Below are 14,849 nucleotides of genomic sequence, written 5' to 3' on the forward strand. Positions count from 1 at the left end.
AGTTATATGGGTTGAACCTTTTCTTAACCTATGAACACTTAACATGTTAAATATGTATCTCAAAAGCATTAAAATTCTGTATTCTGTGTGTCATGGATGATGGAAAAGACCAGGCCAAGATTCTGAAGTTCTAGACTCATGGTCCGGCTCTGGTACTACTGAGTTCCGCTACCTTACCTTTTCCTTAGCTCTTTGTGTCCTGCCCAGTTTAGAGTTGTTGTGAGGTCATACTCCTCCTAACTTCTGGGTTGCAATGTACTTTTTCCATGTATTACTTCGATTCGTCCTCACAGAATCACACGAAGGAGGCCGGGTGCTATTACTATTGTGTGATTTTACAATGGCAGTCTGAGACTGTCATAACAAGGCCTGTGGGTCAAGCATGAGCCTCAAATGCAGGCCTCTGGCTCCAGGTTAAGAGTGGGTAAAGTGCGCTGGAGACCACACTTTAATATTATTTTAATATTATTTTAATATTATTGTGGTACTTTAATATTATTTCCCGTGAGAAACAGGGGGCCGGGTGAGACACATCCAAGTGATGAACAACTAGCTGTGGCCCCACCTCTGCCACTTGATAGCTGACACCTTGGACAAGTTACCTAAGCTCCCTAAACTCTTATCCTCATCTATTTTTTAAAACTAGGAATAATAATGGTGCCTACATCCCAGAATTACTGTGAAGATTAAATAAGACAAAGACTATAAAGCGCTTGGCTCAAATACCTGGCAGAGAATAATATTCTGTCCGTGTTAGCTATTATTATTTTATTAAAGAAACTGTGACAGAGGGATGACCGAGTCTCACCCATCTCCTCCCTTCTGTGCTACAAGAAAATGCGCCACTGGTTGCATTACACTGCTCAGGTTTCCTGGCTAGTGGGTCTCCAGGAAACAGGCCCAGGAATTGGGAAAAGCAGCCAGAGGCCGAGTCACAGAACTATAGGTATGGAGTTGTTTCACTGCCCTGTGATTTTCTAAACAACTTTCTATGGATAGCAAAACCTTTATACTTCTTCAGAGTGCTTCCCGGACAGAGCAGGCAGGTGTCATCGGATTCATTTCTAGGTGAACTTTCTAAATGTATTGTGACTTCGATTTTTCTTTGCTGTCTTTCCCCTGTGAGCCTGCGTATGCCAACACAAACTAATAACGTGAAACTCACCTGGAAAGTATGCTTGTCACAGTCATAACAGAGATCTTTTGGTGGAATTCTCCTGCCCTACCCACCGGAATTATTAGAGAGGAAGAGGAATACAAGTCGTCTTCAAACGAGGCATGAATTTGACAAATCAAGATGAGAAAACCCATGTACAGTGATAAACAATGCACAGGACGGTTGCAGGAAGCACATCAATTATGACTCACACATTTAAAAGATGTCATTGTGAGAGAATAACCTATAATTGTGCTTGTGTCATTTAAAATGACAATACGCCCATGTCTCCACATCACTTTAATATAATATTAATATAACAAACACATGCTTCTCTTGGATTAAGTCTCTTTTGCTGTAAAAGTAACAGCTTTGTTATAAATGATGAAATGATGTCCTCCCCTGCGGACAATCTTAAACAGATAGGGTAAGTATATATATATATATGTGTGTGTGTGTGTGTGTGTGTGTGTCTATATATATGTGTGTGTGTGTGTGTATGTGTGTGTGTGTGTGTGTATACGTATATATCTCCCAATGGAAGAACCAGGTAGATGAATACTTGTCAGGATCATAAGACCAAGTTAATGGCAGAAGTGGAATTACAACAGGGTCTTCCTACTTCTAATCTGGGGGCATCTTTCCCAAACTTAGGTCAAACACTTCCATCAACTGCTAAGCTATTCATCTTCTACATAAGCATGAAAATACACAAAATAAAACAAGCAGTACAGTCACACCCCCACATCCTTCAGATTGAAAACTAGGGAATTTTCAATCTGAAATTCCTTCAGATTGAAAACTAGGGAAGTACACATTATTTTTACCTTACATTAAAGAGAAGCCATTATGATAACATAACCATGAGAATTAAACCTTCTCTAGAAAGTATGTCCTTAAAACGTACTGTGTAAAATGTCACAGAGATATCCAACAATATGGACAGAAATGGTGTCTCCTCATACCACTACATAAGATATTAATATCTAGCCAAGTTCGAAATAGAGGAAAAGGTCTAGGAGGCAAAAAAAAAAAAATAAGAAAATCAAAATGAGATATGTCAGTAGGATTTGAAGTCACAGTGAACCAGAAGAATTCCAGACATAGAAGCGTGACCTATGTGCTAGGATCTGGCATTTTAACACCTACATGAGGACGAGAAATTTGACTTCAGACCACTAAAGAAAGGGCTCCCGAAGAAATTCCTGAATTTCCAAGAGCTACATTGTCCTAAATAAATAAATACTAGAAAAAGAAAAGATGCTTTTAGCCAAGGAATAAAGGAAGGAAAAGAAATGCTTGAACTCCTTATGGCTTTCAGCCAGGGGAAATTCGCCCATGAAGTATAAAATTCCAGCTCTAAACCACATACAGGTATTAAGTCTATATCTATAGTACTTGAGTCATGTAATAAAGCCAAGCTAAGAAATGAATAGTAAAAACAAATCATTAAAACCCTAGGTCCCAGCAAGAAGCACACTCGAAACCATTTTGTAAGAACATCTTACAACTTAAAGAAAACAGACGTTTACCAAATAAACATCCCCTGCTGAAGTTAAGCTCATAATTAAAACTACAATCTACGTAAGGAAATAAATATTGAAAAGAGAAAGTCAGTAAATGGATAAATATAAGAATTAGCACCCCAAGTATTATAAATAACAGAACAATCCAAAAGAGATTATAAAATGAATGTAGTTTAAAGGAATAAAAGAGGAATGAAACCAATCATTACTATACTTATGTAATGCAACAGCATGAACAAAACACAGATAGACTTGAAAAAGGGCCCACACAGCTTAAATGAAAATATAATTAAAACTAAAAATCCAATGAGTAGGTTAACCACAGATTAGAAATGCACTGAGAGTAAAATATGGTAAGCTGGAAAAAAAGATAAGATAAAATCTCCAAGAAATACCACAGCAACGAAGAGATGAAAAACATGAAACAGCTGTTAAGAAGCATGAAGTATAACAAGTTCTGAGCAAGAAAAATAAAGTAAATCTATACTTAGACACATTAAGAAAATAGCAGAATATCAAAAACAACTAAAAAACTTAAAACCAGAGACATAAGTCAAATTAATATCAAAAGGCAGTGTAACAACATAATTCTACTTGCCAACAAAAGAGGACAAAAAGTATTGAAGTAATATATTCTGAGTGATAAATAACACCAAACCCTACACTCAGTTATAGTATCATTTAAGAGTATAATAAAAATAAAGATGTTTCCATGCAAGACTAAAGCCTTCCCTGAAGTATCCACTAAAGAATATATATCAGTAAAAACAAAAACAAACAAAAAAGAACCAGGAAGGCAGAAAGAGATAAAAAGTAACAATGAAGAAAAACTGGAAAACATGTTTACACATCTATGTAACTATTTCTTATACAAAGCAAAAACTAATTTGGAGGAAGTTAAATACAGTCCAAATATGAATTATGACAAAATATTATGATTCTGAAACACGCAGTTAGAATTTATTTAAGTTCAAGTATTAGGAAGAAGATAATAAAAATAGCAGATACTGGCCGGGCGCGGTGGCTCAAGCCTGTAATCCCAGCACTTTGGGAGGCCGAGACAGGCGGATCACGAGGTCAGGAGATCGAGACCATCCTGGCTAACACGGTGAAACCCCGTCTCTACTAAAAATACAAAAATTAGCCGGGCGAGGTGGCAGGCGCCTGTAGTCCCAGTTACTCGGGAGGCTGAGGCAGGAGAATGGCGTAAACCCGGGAGGCGGAGCTTGCAGTGAGCTGAGATCCGGCCACTGCACTCCAGTCCGGGCGACAAAGCGAGACTCCGCCTCAAAAAAAAAAAAAAAAAAAAAAAAAATAGCAGATACTTTTATGTTCTAGGAACCTATTTAATGCCATTATGTTACATGAAATTATTTTAACACTTTATGTGTATTAGCTAATTTACTTTACACAACAGCCTATGACATTGCTATGTTTATTGTCACCACTTTACCACCAGGACTACTGAGCCCTGAGAGTTTAAGTTATGTAGTGAAAATCACATAACCACAAAATAGGTAGGAAAATGTATCTGAGATGAGAGCCATGGTAGTCTGGTTGTCTCCTGTTAAATCAGATAATCACACAAAACTGTAAAGTAACCTTAAAAAGAATAGAAATAGAATATATAATTATGTATAAAAAACAAGTAAGGGCCTGGCGCGGTGGCTCACGCCTGTAATCCCAGCACTTTGGGAGGCCGAGGTGGGCGGATCACGAGGTCAGGAGATCGAGACCATCCTGGCTAACACGGTGAAACCCCATCTCTACTGAAAATACAAAAAAAATTAGCTGGGCGTGGTGGCGGGCGCCTGTAGTCCCAGCTTCTAGGGAGGCTGAGGCAGGTGAATGGCGTTAACCGGGAGGCAGCGGAGCTTGCAGCGAGTGGAGATGGCACCACTACACTCCAGCCTGAACGACAGAGCCAGACTCCGTCTCCAAAATAAAAAATAAAAAATAAAAAAATAAAAATAAAAATAAAAAATAAAAAAAAACCAGTAAGAGAAATCAACCAAGCCAAAATGTGGCAAGAAAGAAAGCTTAGGACACCAAGTAAAAGCATAGTAAACAGAGAGGAAAATAAGTCAAACTCTATCATTATTCACAATAAGTGCAATTACCTTTCTCTTGTTAAGCTACGGTGTTTTAAAATGTGAAATTAAAGATGCAAAATCCAGATCTATATGGTGTAATGATACCTATCCAAATGAAAATGACACAACTCATTTGATAGCATAGGTATAAAAATATAAATCTGGAAAATGTAGATACAGAAAACAGATATGGAAAAAAGTACATGTGCAAAATCAAGTTTTCTTTTAGATGGTAACAGTTTTATATGAAAAAAATACACTTTGAGCCCCAAGTACTGGAAATAAGGAAGTTAAAAACTTAATAATTAAAGGAAGCACGCACTCTGAAGATGTAACAATATTGAATGAGTGTGTAATAACATAGCATCAAAACAAAGCAAAAATTCAAACAATGACAAAAAGTAATCGACATCACAATCTTAGAAGTGATTTTAATGGACCCCAGGAACTGATAAAGTAGCCAAAAGACTGGTAATGCTATTGAAGATGTTAACACCGTAATTAGAAATTTGATCTAGTCTCTGTGCGTCTGTATATGTACACATCTAAGTATATAAAATCCTGTACACAAGAAATAGAGAATACACATTCTTTTTCAAGCATACGTGGAAAATATAGTTTTAAAATGTCCATAAAATAAGCCATAAAGGATATCACAATCAACACTAAAAATCAGCATTATACCTATCTAGCCAAAATGCAATAAAATGTGAATAAAATAAAAAACAACTGGGCATGGTGGTGCATGCCTATAGTTACAGCTACTTGGGAGGCTTAAGCAGGAGAATCATTTGAGCTAAGTAGTTTGAGAGGAGCCAAGGCAACATAGTGAGAACCTATCTCTAAAACCGACAACGACAACAAAAAAACCCAAATCTCCATACATTTATTAACTGAGAAGTAAAATTCTGACTAATTATTGAGTTAGAATTAAATATCACAAGGGAGTTTAAAAATACTAAGAGCTGAGTGATAGTGAAAACCCTGCATATCAAAACTATGCAATGCAACTAAAGTAGGAAAAAGGGGTATATTTCTAGCCTTAAATAACATATATTGCCATTCTTCCAAAATTTACCCATTTGGATCATGAGAATTCATCTTTAAGAAGAGTTTCATTGACTAATCCTATCTTAGTTCATGAAGCATTCCTTTGGCTCCATGAAGATCAAACTGATTTTATAGACTCTGAGCATCCTGAGATGAGATCCATCAAAAGCAGTCATCATTCCAGTTTTATCATTGGTATGCCATGTTAAGTAATCCTTCCAGAACACCCATGGTTTCCTACTTAACAGCGGTAAAGATATCATGCAATTTATTCAGAAACTGATATGTCATTTGCATAATTTCCCTTAAATCTTTTGTCTTTACCATTATCTTTATTGGTATTACTTGTATCAAAGATGAATTTACATAAACTTTGAGTATGATGAATACGTTTAGTTTGTGACAGAGTCTTAAGTATACAGTATATCATAGATTTGAATTTAATGAAAACAAGCAAATACCCATATTTTGGATAAATTGATTAGAGAATTGGCTTATTAGGAGTTTCAATAAGTAAATAAGCTACTGAAGTAATTTTGTTCATGTTAAGAAGACTGATGTCATTTTAGCATAACTGCATGTCAGTTTTGGAGCTCAGGGATTCATAAAAATACCTACCAGACACGGTGAAACCCTGTCTCTACTAAAAAATACAAAAAACTAGCCGGGCGAGGTGGTGGGTGCCTGTAGTCCCAGCCACTCAGGAGGCTGAGGCAGGAGAATGGCATGAACCCGGGAGGTGGAGCTTGCAGTGAGCTGAGATCCGGCCACTGCACTCCAGCCTGGGCGGCAGAGCAAGACTCCGTCTCAGGAAAAAAAAAAAAAAAAAAAAAAAAAACCTACCAGAGAAACTATTGAAAATAATATTAATTATGTTTTTAAATATTGGTGTTTCTTACTCTTGTAAGGTGTGAATTAACAATATTAATAGAACATAAGTAAACTAAACAATTAATGGGTTAAGCTTTCAATTCAAGGATTAATTAAATAAACCCAAAGGAAGCTGAAATAAGTAAATCATAAATGTAAGAGTAGAAGCAGGTAACTTAGAAGCTAACCAAAAGCTAATTCTTTGATAAAGTATCAAATAGACAAACTCCTGCATACCTGATCGAGGTGAAAAAAAGAAAAACAGAACAATATTCGAAACAGAAAGGAGAACATATATGCCTATAAAGTGGAGATCTTTTAAATTATAAAACAACTTCCAATAAATTTTTAAAGACTCAAATAAAATAATAATTTTATAAAAAATACAAATGACCAAAATTGGCCCCGAAAGACACAGATAATCTAAATAAAACTATAAACATTAAAGCAATGGACTCACTGATTAAAATCTATCCATATACCAAAACCATCAATTCACTTTGTTTTACAGGCGAGTTTTTATACCATCCAAGGAACAGTTTAGTTTTCTGTTTCTAAGAGAGCGGGTCTCCATCTGTCTGTTGCCCACCCACAATGGAGTACAGGGGTATCATCACAGGTCACTGTAATCTTGAACTCCTGAGCTCAAGTGATCCTCCTGCCTATCTCCTGAGTCGCTGGGACTAAAGGCACAGGCCTCCAAACCTGGTTTTCTGTTGTTGTTGTTGTTGTTGTTGTTGTTGTTAACGTTTTGAAGAGATTGGGTCTCACTATGTCGCCCAGGCTGGTCTCAAACTTCTGGCCTCAAGTGATCCTCCCACCGCAGCCCCCCAAATTGCTGAGTACACAGTTGTGAGCTACCATACCTAGCCAGAACAAACAGTTCATGCGATTAGTTCATTGTATACTTCTTAGGGCTTCAATCTAGGTGAAATAATTCTGTAAGAAATAAAGCTGAGTATTGTTACCATTGTTAAAGTGGGTATAATGTAACGCTTTCATTTGGTGATAAAAATATCTATTATTTTAAAGGGTACAAAAACACTTCAGAGATAAGGTGTAGTGGCGAAATTCTAGAAGACACCCAAATTGGTTTTCAGAGAGAAGATGAGAAAGCTGTTGAAGTCCTCCTTCAGACAGAGAACAGAAAATGTGTGAGCAGCCCATTGGGAGGAGATGGAGGCTTTGAGAAGGAAAGGAATCAGTGCTCTTCTTTTAACTTTACTAGGAACCAATACCTGCCACCAGAAACTCCTGACTTTAGAAGTGTATTCAAAGTGAGATGTGGTTCAGATAGCAGGTGAAGACCCTGAGCTCCATCCACTGACCATCCAGTTGATGAATATGCCTCAGGAAAACCAGACGACAAAGAAAAACAGGCTAAGTGCAAGGATAAGTTTTTTTCAGAGATCAAAGTCTCTGTAATTCAGACAGATATGAAACTCTTAGGTTTCAGATTTCAATTTCAGCATAGCCTGGATCCCAGAGGAGACGTCTTCATGAGCCAAACTGCTATCTTTCCCTTAAAATTATGAGAATATAATTTATTTAATTTCACGACAGCAGGATGGAGGGAGGTGGAAAATTCTGCATCCTACTCCAACTAAGGGGCAGAGAAAATACAAAAGAGCAGAGTGACCCAGTGACACTTGAAAGGAGACGGAAATAGGCCAGCCTCACAAGATCTCAAGATATGGGAAGGTATGTTAGGGGAACCCCAGGACAAAGAAGGAGGCTCTGTTACTTTAGACAGCAAGGTACTCAGTGCTTCGTCCTTAAACCTTGAGAAGAAATACAGTCCATGTCCAAGTTCTCCCAAAGTAGCAAAAACCCCACTGGGACATTTCACAGGCAAAGAAATCAGAGGAGGCAATCTTAAAACACACCAGAAAATTTTATCTTAATTCTTTGGCTACCCATTATTCCAGGCTGTAGAACTCCATCCCTCTGTACAAGATTTATCAAGCAAAGTGTGGATTTATAACTGTAAAAATAATCAACAGTTGCTCAAAATATAAATATTCAAAGTGAAAGAATAATGTGAATTCACACGTGCGAGGACCTCAGTAAAAATCAAATGTGGAAACGTTTCTTGACAAAACTTTTAAAGCTTTCCCGAGGTATACTAAATTTGCTGTGCTTTAAAAACATATTTTGACCTACTTCATAAGCACATACTCATCATCTTTATCATCATTATCATTGTTTTGGTAAATTTTATAATTACAAAACTACTTTTTCTGGACCAAGTAATTAGGATGTTGATTTTCCCTGATAATGAAGTGTAACAATTAAGAGTTAAGCTGCATCGTTCATTACTCTGCCAAAAATGGATTTTCTCACTTCTGATTGTAATATTTCTAAGATTATATTGGCTTATAATATGTAATATAATATATATTATATTAGAAAACTATTCTGAATTCACCATCAGGCATTATTTAAATGCCCTACAAATGTTATTTGCAGCTTCCACTTTGGACAACCTGTTAATTTAACCATGTTTAGATTCTTCACTAGCAATGTTTCTCCATGTTCTCTGAGGCAGGTAAGGTTAGGTACACTACACAAATGGCATGAAAGTGCCCTAAATAGAAACCATGGCATTTTGCAGGGGTTCGCATTTGCATTATCCCAGTTTCACAACCACCTGCACACCTCACTTCCTCTTCATTCCCAAATATGAGCAACGTAAGTCATATAAGCCACCCCAAAACGGCTTTTTCAGAGCAAAAGTTGAAAGATAAATGACTAGATGACTGTTTAATGGGCAGCCCTCCAGTGATGGAGCCTTGGGGCTCAGAGGGAGTGACAGGGAACAAGTCATTCAAGTCAAAAGTGTCCCACAGCACCAAGACCATCCTGCTTAAAACCAAACAGAAAGTTCAGGACCCTGGGAGCAAGAAGAGGAGTGGGGATTTCTGGGCATTTCCTTGCTCCTCTAGGAACACAGGGGAAGCTGCAGGACAAGGCTGGGCTCTGTGCAGGAGAATCTAGAGAAAATACCCCAGGCACCAGCACTTTGGACTCTCAAACTTCACAGTCTGTCCTGAGAAATAACTCCTCACTGTACCCATGGCAGTCTCCATTTGGCTGTTCAGACCCCTCTCTGGGTGGAAATTATCATCTCTGTGACGCTCAGATGCAGAAAGGAAAGATAAAATAGTAGCCAGAGACGTTCCAAATTTGGGGGAGAACAGGGGGTGCAATATGTGATGATTTCCATAGCAAAGCATGATGCAGGGGAAAGCAGAAACTGGCAACTAGAACAGAGGGGTCCCAGGGAATACAAACACATCTGGGCTAAGAAGATGCTAGTGGAGAGACAAATGCACCTGTTTTGCAAGCGAGCCTGAATGCCTCTAACAAAATATCACACAATGAGAGTGAGCTGGTCCAGTCAAATGAATGGAATAGGACAGCAAGAGAGTAAGTGCAGAAAGGCAGCCCACAGAATAAGAATACTTGCAGAAGGCTGAGGCCAAAACAGAAGTAAAGAGAGACAGGAGGCAGCCCAGGACAGTGAATAGTGGAAAAGGTTCTGTAGTGCCAGAAACTGTACAGTTACTACTGCTACTCTGACTACACCACTGTCCTCACTGCTACTAATGATGACAATATGGATGGAGTGATGGAGTGCTTACAGTGTGCCCAGCTTTATTCTAAAGGTGTTACACATTCATTCTCATTTAATCCTCACAAAAGAACATGCCTTCTGGAAACGCACAAAGATGAGAAATGAGACAGACCTGGCTGGAATGCTGGCTCACCACCCACCACCAAGTTAATCTCCCCATTTTTTCATTTTCTCCTATATGAAACCAGGAAATCAACATCTACCCGGCATAGTGACTGTAAAAATTAGAGATAATGCCCTTAAGTGCCTCCTAGCGGCTGTTATTATTGTAATTAATCTGATTAAAACAATCAGAAGTGATGAACAAAGGAGAGAGTTGGAATAGAAATGGCAACAGAGAAGCAGTAATGGAAACAGGCACAGAAGCAGCCCTCCAGTGATGGAGCCTTGGGGCTCAGAGGGAGTGACAGGGAACAAGTCATTCATTTTGGCTCGCCACTTTGTGTGCTTCTGGGTGCAAACTCACTCAGAGTTTCCACCTCAACTAGTGGGAGTATTAATATTGCCACTCCCTACAGGGCGGGCTTGTGGCATCTGAGTTTATTATTAGGGGCAATGAATTTACACAAATGTGCATATCTGGTTGATGGATGGGGAAGTCCCTCTCCCTTATACCATTTATCAGTGGAATTAAGACACTCAACTAGTAGAACCACGTCAAAGCCAGTCAATTACAGACTTCAGAGTCATTAAATAATATGTGTCTCTCTTAGTCACCACTAATAGAATCTAATTAATCTTATCTGGCATGGAGATTTACTTCCGGTTTACCTACCACAACTTCCACCCTCCTGTAAACCATCCCTTCTACCTGTTTTGCACTCCCCTCCCAATTTATGTCTTTGTTCATTCCTCTCCAGAATGTTGCTCCCTTTTCTCTCTAACTGACGAGATCCTGGTCATCCTGGAAAATCCAGTTTAAAAGTTTTATCTGCACGAGGAAGTGCTCTCTGCTTCCCTGCAATGGCATACTATCTTTTCTGAGTTTGTCACCCTACTTAGCAGTGTCCTGGGCAATAATCACATAGTGTGTACATCTCTCTCTACTCATCAATAAGCTCCCTGAGGATGGCAGACAATGTGTCTTTTCATTCTTTATGGAAATCTGCCTCATCTCACAGGGTAAAGACATAAAACATATGTAATGCCTACATTCTTTGGACCTAATAACATATTTGATTCATTATAACAGTAGTTATTATATTTCAGGATTTTTATAAAGTCTTTAAAATATAAAGTAAAAATAATATAAAGCACCATGCTTATAACATAAAAGTTTCTGGGGCATGGGTAATGAAGATGAGATAATATATTCTGAGGTTTCTGCTTTCAAAATGAGAGTTAAAGGTAGTGTGAACGTGGGTAGTTTTTTTGTTTTGTTTTGTTTTGTTTTTCCTCAGACAAGGTATCCCTCTGTGGCCCAGGCTGGAGTGCAATGGTGTCATTCATGGCTCACTGCAACCGCAACCTCCTGAGTTTAAGCGATCCTCCTCCCTCAGGCTCCTGCCTCAGCCTCCAAGTAACTGGGAATACAGACATGCACCACAACACCAGGCTACTTTTCATTTATTTATTTATTTTTGAGACAGAGTCTCGCTTTGTCACCCAGGCTGGAGTGCAGTGGCAATCTCAGCTCACTGCAACCTCCGCCTCCTGGGTTCAAGTAATTCCCTCCCTCAGCCTCTCTAGTAGCTGGGAATACAGGCGCCCGCCACCACACCCAGCTAATTTTTTTGTATTTTTACTAGAGACAGAGTTTCACCATGTTGACCAGTCTGGTCTTGAACTTCTGACCTCGTGATCCACCCGCCTCAACCTCCCAAAGTGCTGGGATTACAGGCATGAGCCACCGCGCCCGGCCAATTTTTTATTTTGGTATTGTGGGGTTTTGCTATGTTGCCCAAGTTTATCTTGCACTCCTGGCCTCAAGGGATCCTCACGTTTGGGCCTCCCAATATGCTGGGATTACAGGCTGGGCCATTGTCCTGGGCCCAGAGTTAATTATTTTTAAATATGCATCTCACCTCACTGGCCTCAGCCACCCTTGAAGCAAAAGCTTCCTGGAGAGTGACAGCCTCAACCCAATAGAGGGAGGAGACAGGGCGTTTCTATTGCAGCTGCAGGCACTCAGGTGTCCCTGGTCCCCTTCCATGCACCTCATTAGTCAGGCGCACAGCAGGGTCTGTGTCACTGCCAAGGCGCCTCTCTCCTGTAGCATCCAGGGTTTTAACCACATTATGAATAGCTCCAGGTTTCATCTGCACCTGTCTCCCTGCAGGTGAGACTGGTACACTTCAATAAACAGGTCTCACTCAGCTTAAGCAGAGGGCTGACAAACTTGGCGTTCCGTGCGGCAGAAGTAAGCAGCAATCGCTAAGTTTGTAGAACTTACACTTTGGGGCCATTTCAAGGCCAATGTTCACTTAAGAACCAAAACGCGAAACTGCTCTTCCTAGAGTCCTTTTCAACCAGAAGAAGCTGCTCCATCTGTAGCCCCTGCCCTGACTCAAGATGAGGCGGTCACTATCTTGAGTGACCAGAGGTCAGCTGACTGCCCCAGTCACCCTCCAGGTGTCCCCACGAGATCGCCTCCCATTCCCCACGAGTCCAGCTAGCTCACCGATCTTGGCCAGGGAGGCCAGCAGGATCCACAGAGTGATCTCGAAGGGGATCTGCACGTGGGGGTAATCCAGGGTAAACACAGGCAGCCGGCTCTCCTCGAACAGCGTCGTTCCGGGAGCCACCACGCTCGCAGGGCTGGGCGGGCTGGAGCTGGTGCCCATGGCCCTCGGCGCGTTCAGCAAGGTCTCCGCCAGGGCGCCCACGGGCCCCGCCACCTGCAGGAGCAGCAGCAACAGGATCGAAGGCGGTGGCGCCCGCAGGCTCCTCCAGTTGCCCAGTGGTTCCATGGGTGCCGCCGGTTGCCGCCGAGAGGAGCGGCGGTTGGCCCTCCGAGTGCTCAACGCATCGCGCCCGGGCTGCGCAGCCCGCTCCGCCCTGCCCCGTGCAGAGCAGGGCAGCGAGAGCCACCCGCCGCTGCTGCGGGACCGGGTCTCTGCAACCAGAGGGCTAGGTCCTCGCTGTGAGCAGGCGCACTGCCTGGCAAGGCACGTGCAGGGCGACAAGAGGCCACTGCGCGGACCCTCAGCAGCCCTCAGCCGCCCTCCGCCGCCGGCCGCCGGCCCATGCCCGTGAGCTGCTCTCCAGCTGCAGCTGCAGGCCCTGCCCAGGGCGGCCCGCGGGCGGGGGCGGGGCGGGCGCGGCGCCCAAGCCGCGGGGCAGGAGGACAAGGGGACCCGGCCGGCACACCGCGCACCTGCTCGAGCCCGCGGGGTACGCAGGGCCCCAGTGACCGCGGGGGCGATGGCTGCCCTCCCTTGGCGCAGGCACCGCGCGCCAAGACCTGCCACCCCCAGAGCCGGCGAAGTGTGGGTGGAATCGCCGCACCGGGCGCATGGTGGCCGGAGCTGTCTCCGCCCCGGAGGCAGCGTCGGACGTCCATCCAGTGAAGGGACCGGCGCGACCCACGCGTCGCGCCCTTCCCTCCTCCCCCGCCCCCGCAGGCTCCTGCAAGGGGACACCCCGGTGCGCTGGGCGCGCGGGGAGCCGCCACAGGCTCGCGGTCCGGAGGAGAAGCCCGGGCCGGTGGAGGAGGGGTGCTGTCACCCCAGTCCGGCGCTGCGGAGGCCAAGACACGGCGTGGGGTTCTCTGAACGTACAGAAAGTTTAGGAAAGCCAAATTTTGTTTCCTTTGCGAGAGTTTATCAACTGGCGCACAAGGTGCCCTGCGCAGGGAAACTCCCTGTGCGGGACTCAGTGTTCCCACGCCCCCGCGGAATCGGAATCCTGTTCTCTCCTCTGCCACGCTGTGCTGCTTTCACCCATTTGCTACACTGTCGCTGCCACTTTTCTTCTCCCTCCCCCAGCTCACGGAAAACCAAAACATCTTTCTCTGCTTTTAGGCTTAGAGGTGTACATGTCCAAGAGCATAAGAAATATAATTATTTCATGGAAAACCAGTGATTTGCCTCGCTCAGATGGACTTGCTCCGCTAATTACAGGACAGGCTGTGGTTAGGAAAAGAAAGGAAGCGCGATTCTCCTGGATCTAAAAGGGCTTTCTCATGCAGAGCCAGCCTTTCCTGTCCTTCAGAGCGCAGCCTTCTTCACTGGTTGCGATCTCACTGTTCGAGCATCTTTATCGCCAGAAACTGAAATGAGCACAAAGGGGACTAGTTGCCATTCAATTAACTGAAAGTTTTCCCTTTGATAGTATGAAATAAAAATCCTCCTCTTTTCTTAATCTTTGATATGTCAAAACACGTGGCTTCTACTATTAAACAAACACCAGGCAGTTCGACCTTCAAAGCAGTTTTGTTTTTTTTTTCTAAGTTTTAACATAGAAAATCAATGAGATGTCAGCAGAGGGTACAAGAAAAAAAAAATCCTCCACCTGCATAGAAGAAAATAAGGAACAGCCCTCTTTGGACCTTCAAAGTAATGGAGGGACAGGTCCAG

General features: G+C 42.2%; 1 protein-coding gene across 1 annotated transcript in view; it reads right to left on the reverse strand.

Moving 5' to 3' along the window:
* The window catches only part of SLC9A2 (solute carrier family 9 member A2), a 93,808-nt gene extending 80,044 nt beyond the window's left edge, over positions 1-13,764 (reverse strand). Inside the window, exon 1 of the mRNA XM_033175587.1 lies at positions 12,953-13,764. Within this exon, the coding sequence (XP_033031478.1) occupies positions 12,953-13,241 (289 nt within the window). The 5' untranslated portion in view covers positions 13,242-13,764. The remainder of the gene's footprint in view (positions 1-12,952) is intronic.
* Positions 13,765-14,849: the final 1,085 nt, after the last annotated feature.

Source organism: Trachypithecus francoisi, unplaced genomic scaffold (assembly GCF_009764315.1).
Source record: "Trachypithecus francoisi isolate TF-2019V2 unplaced genomic scaffold, Tfra_2.0 Lachesis_group17, whole genome shotgun sequence".
NCBI classification, from domain to species: domain Eukaryota; kingdom Metazoa; phylum Chordata; class Mammalia; order Primates; family Cercopithecidae; genus Trachypithecus; species Trachypithecus francoisi.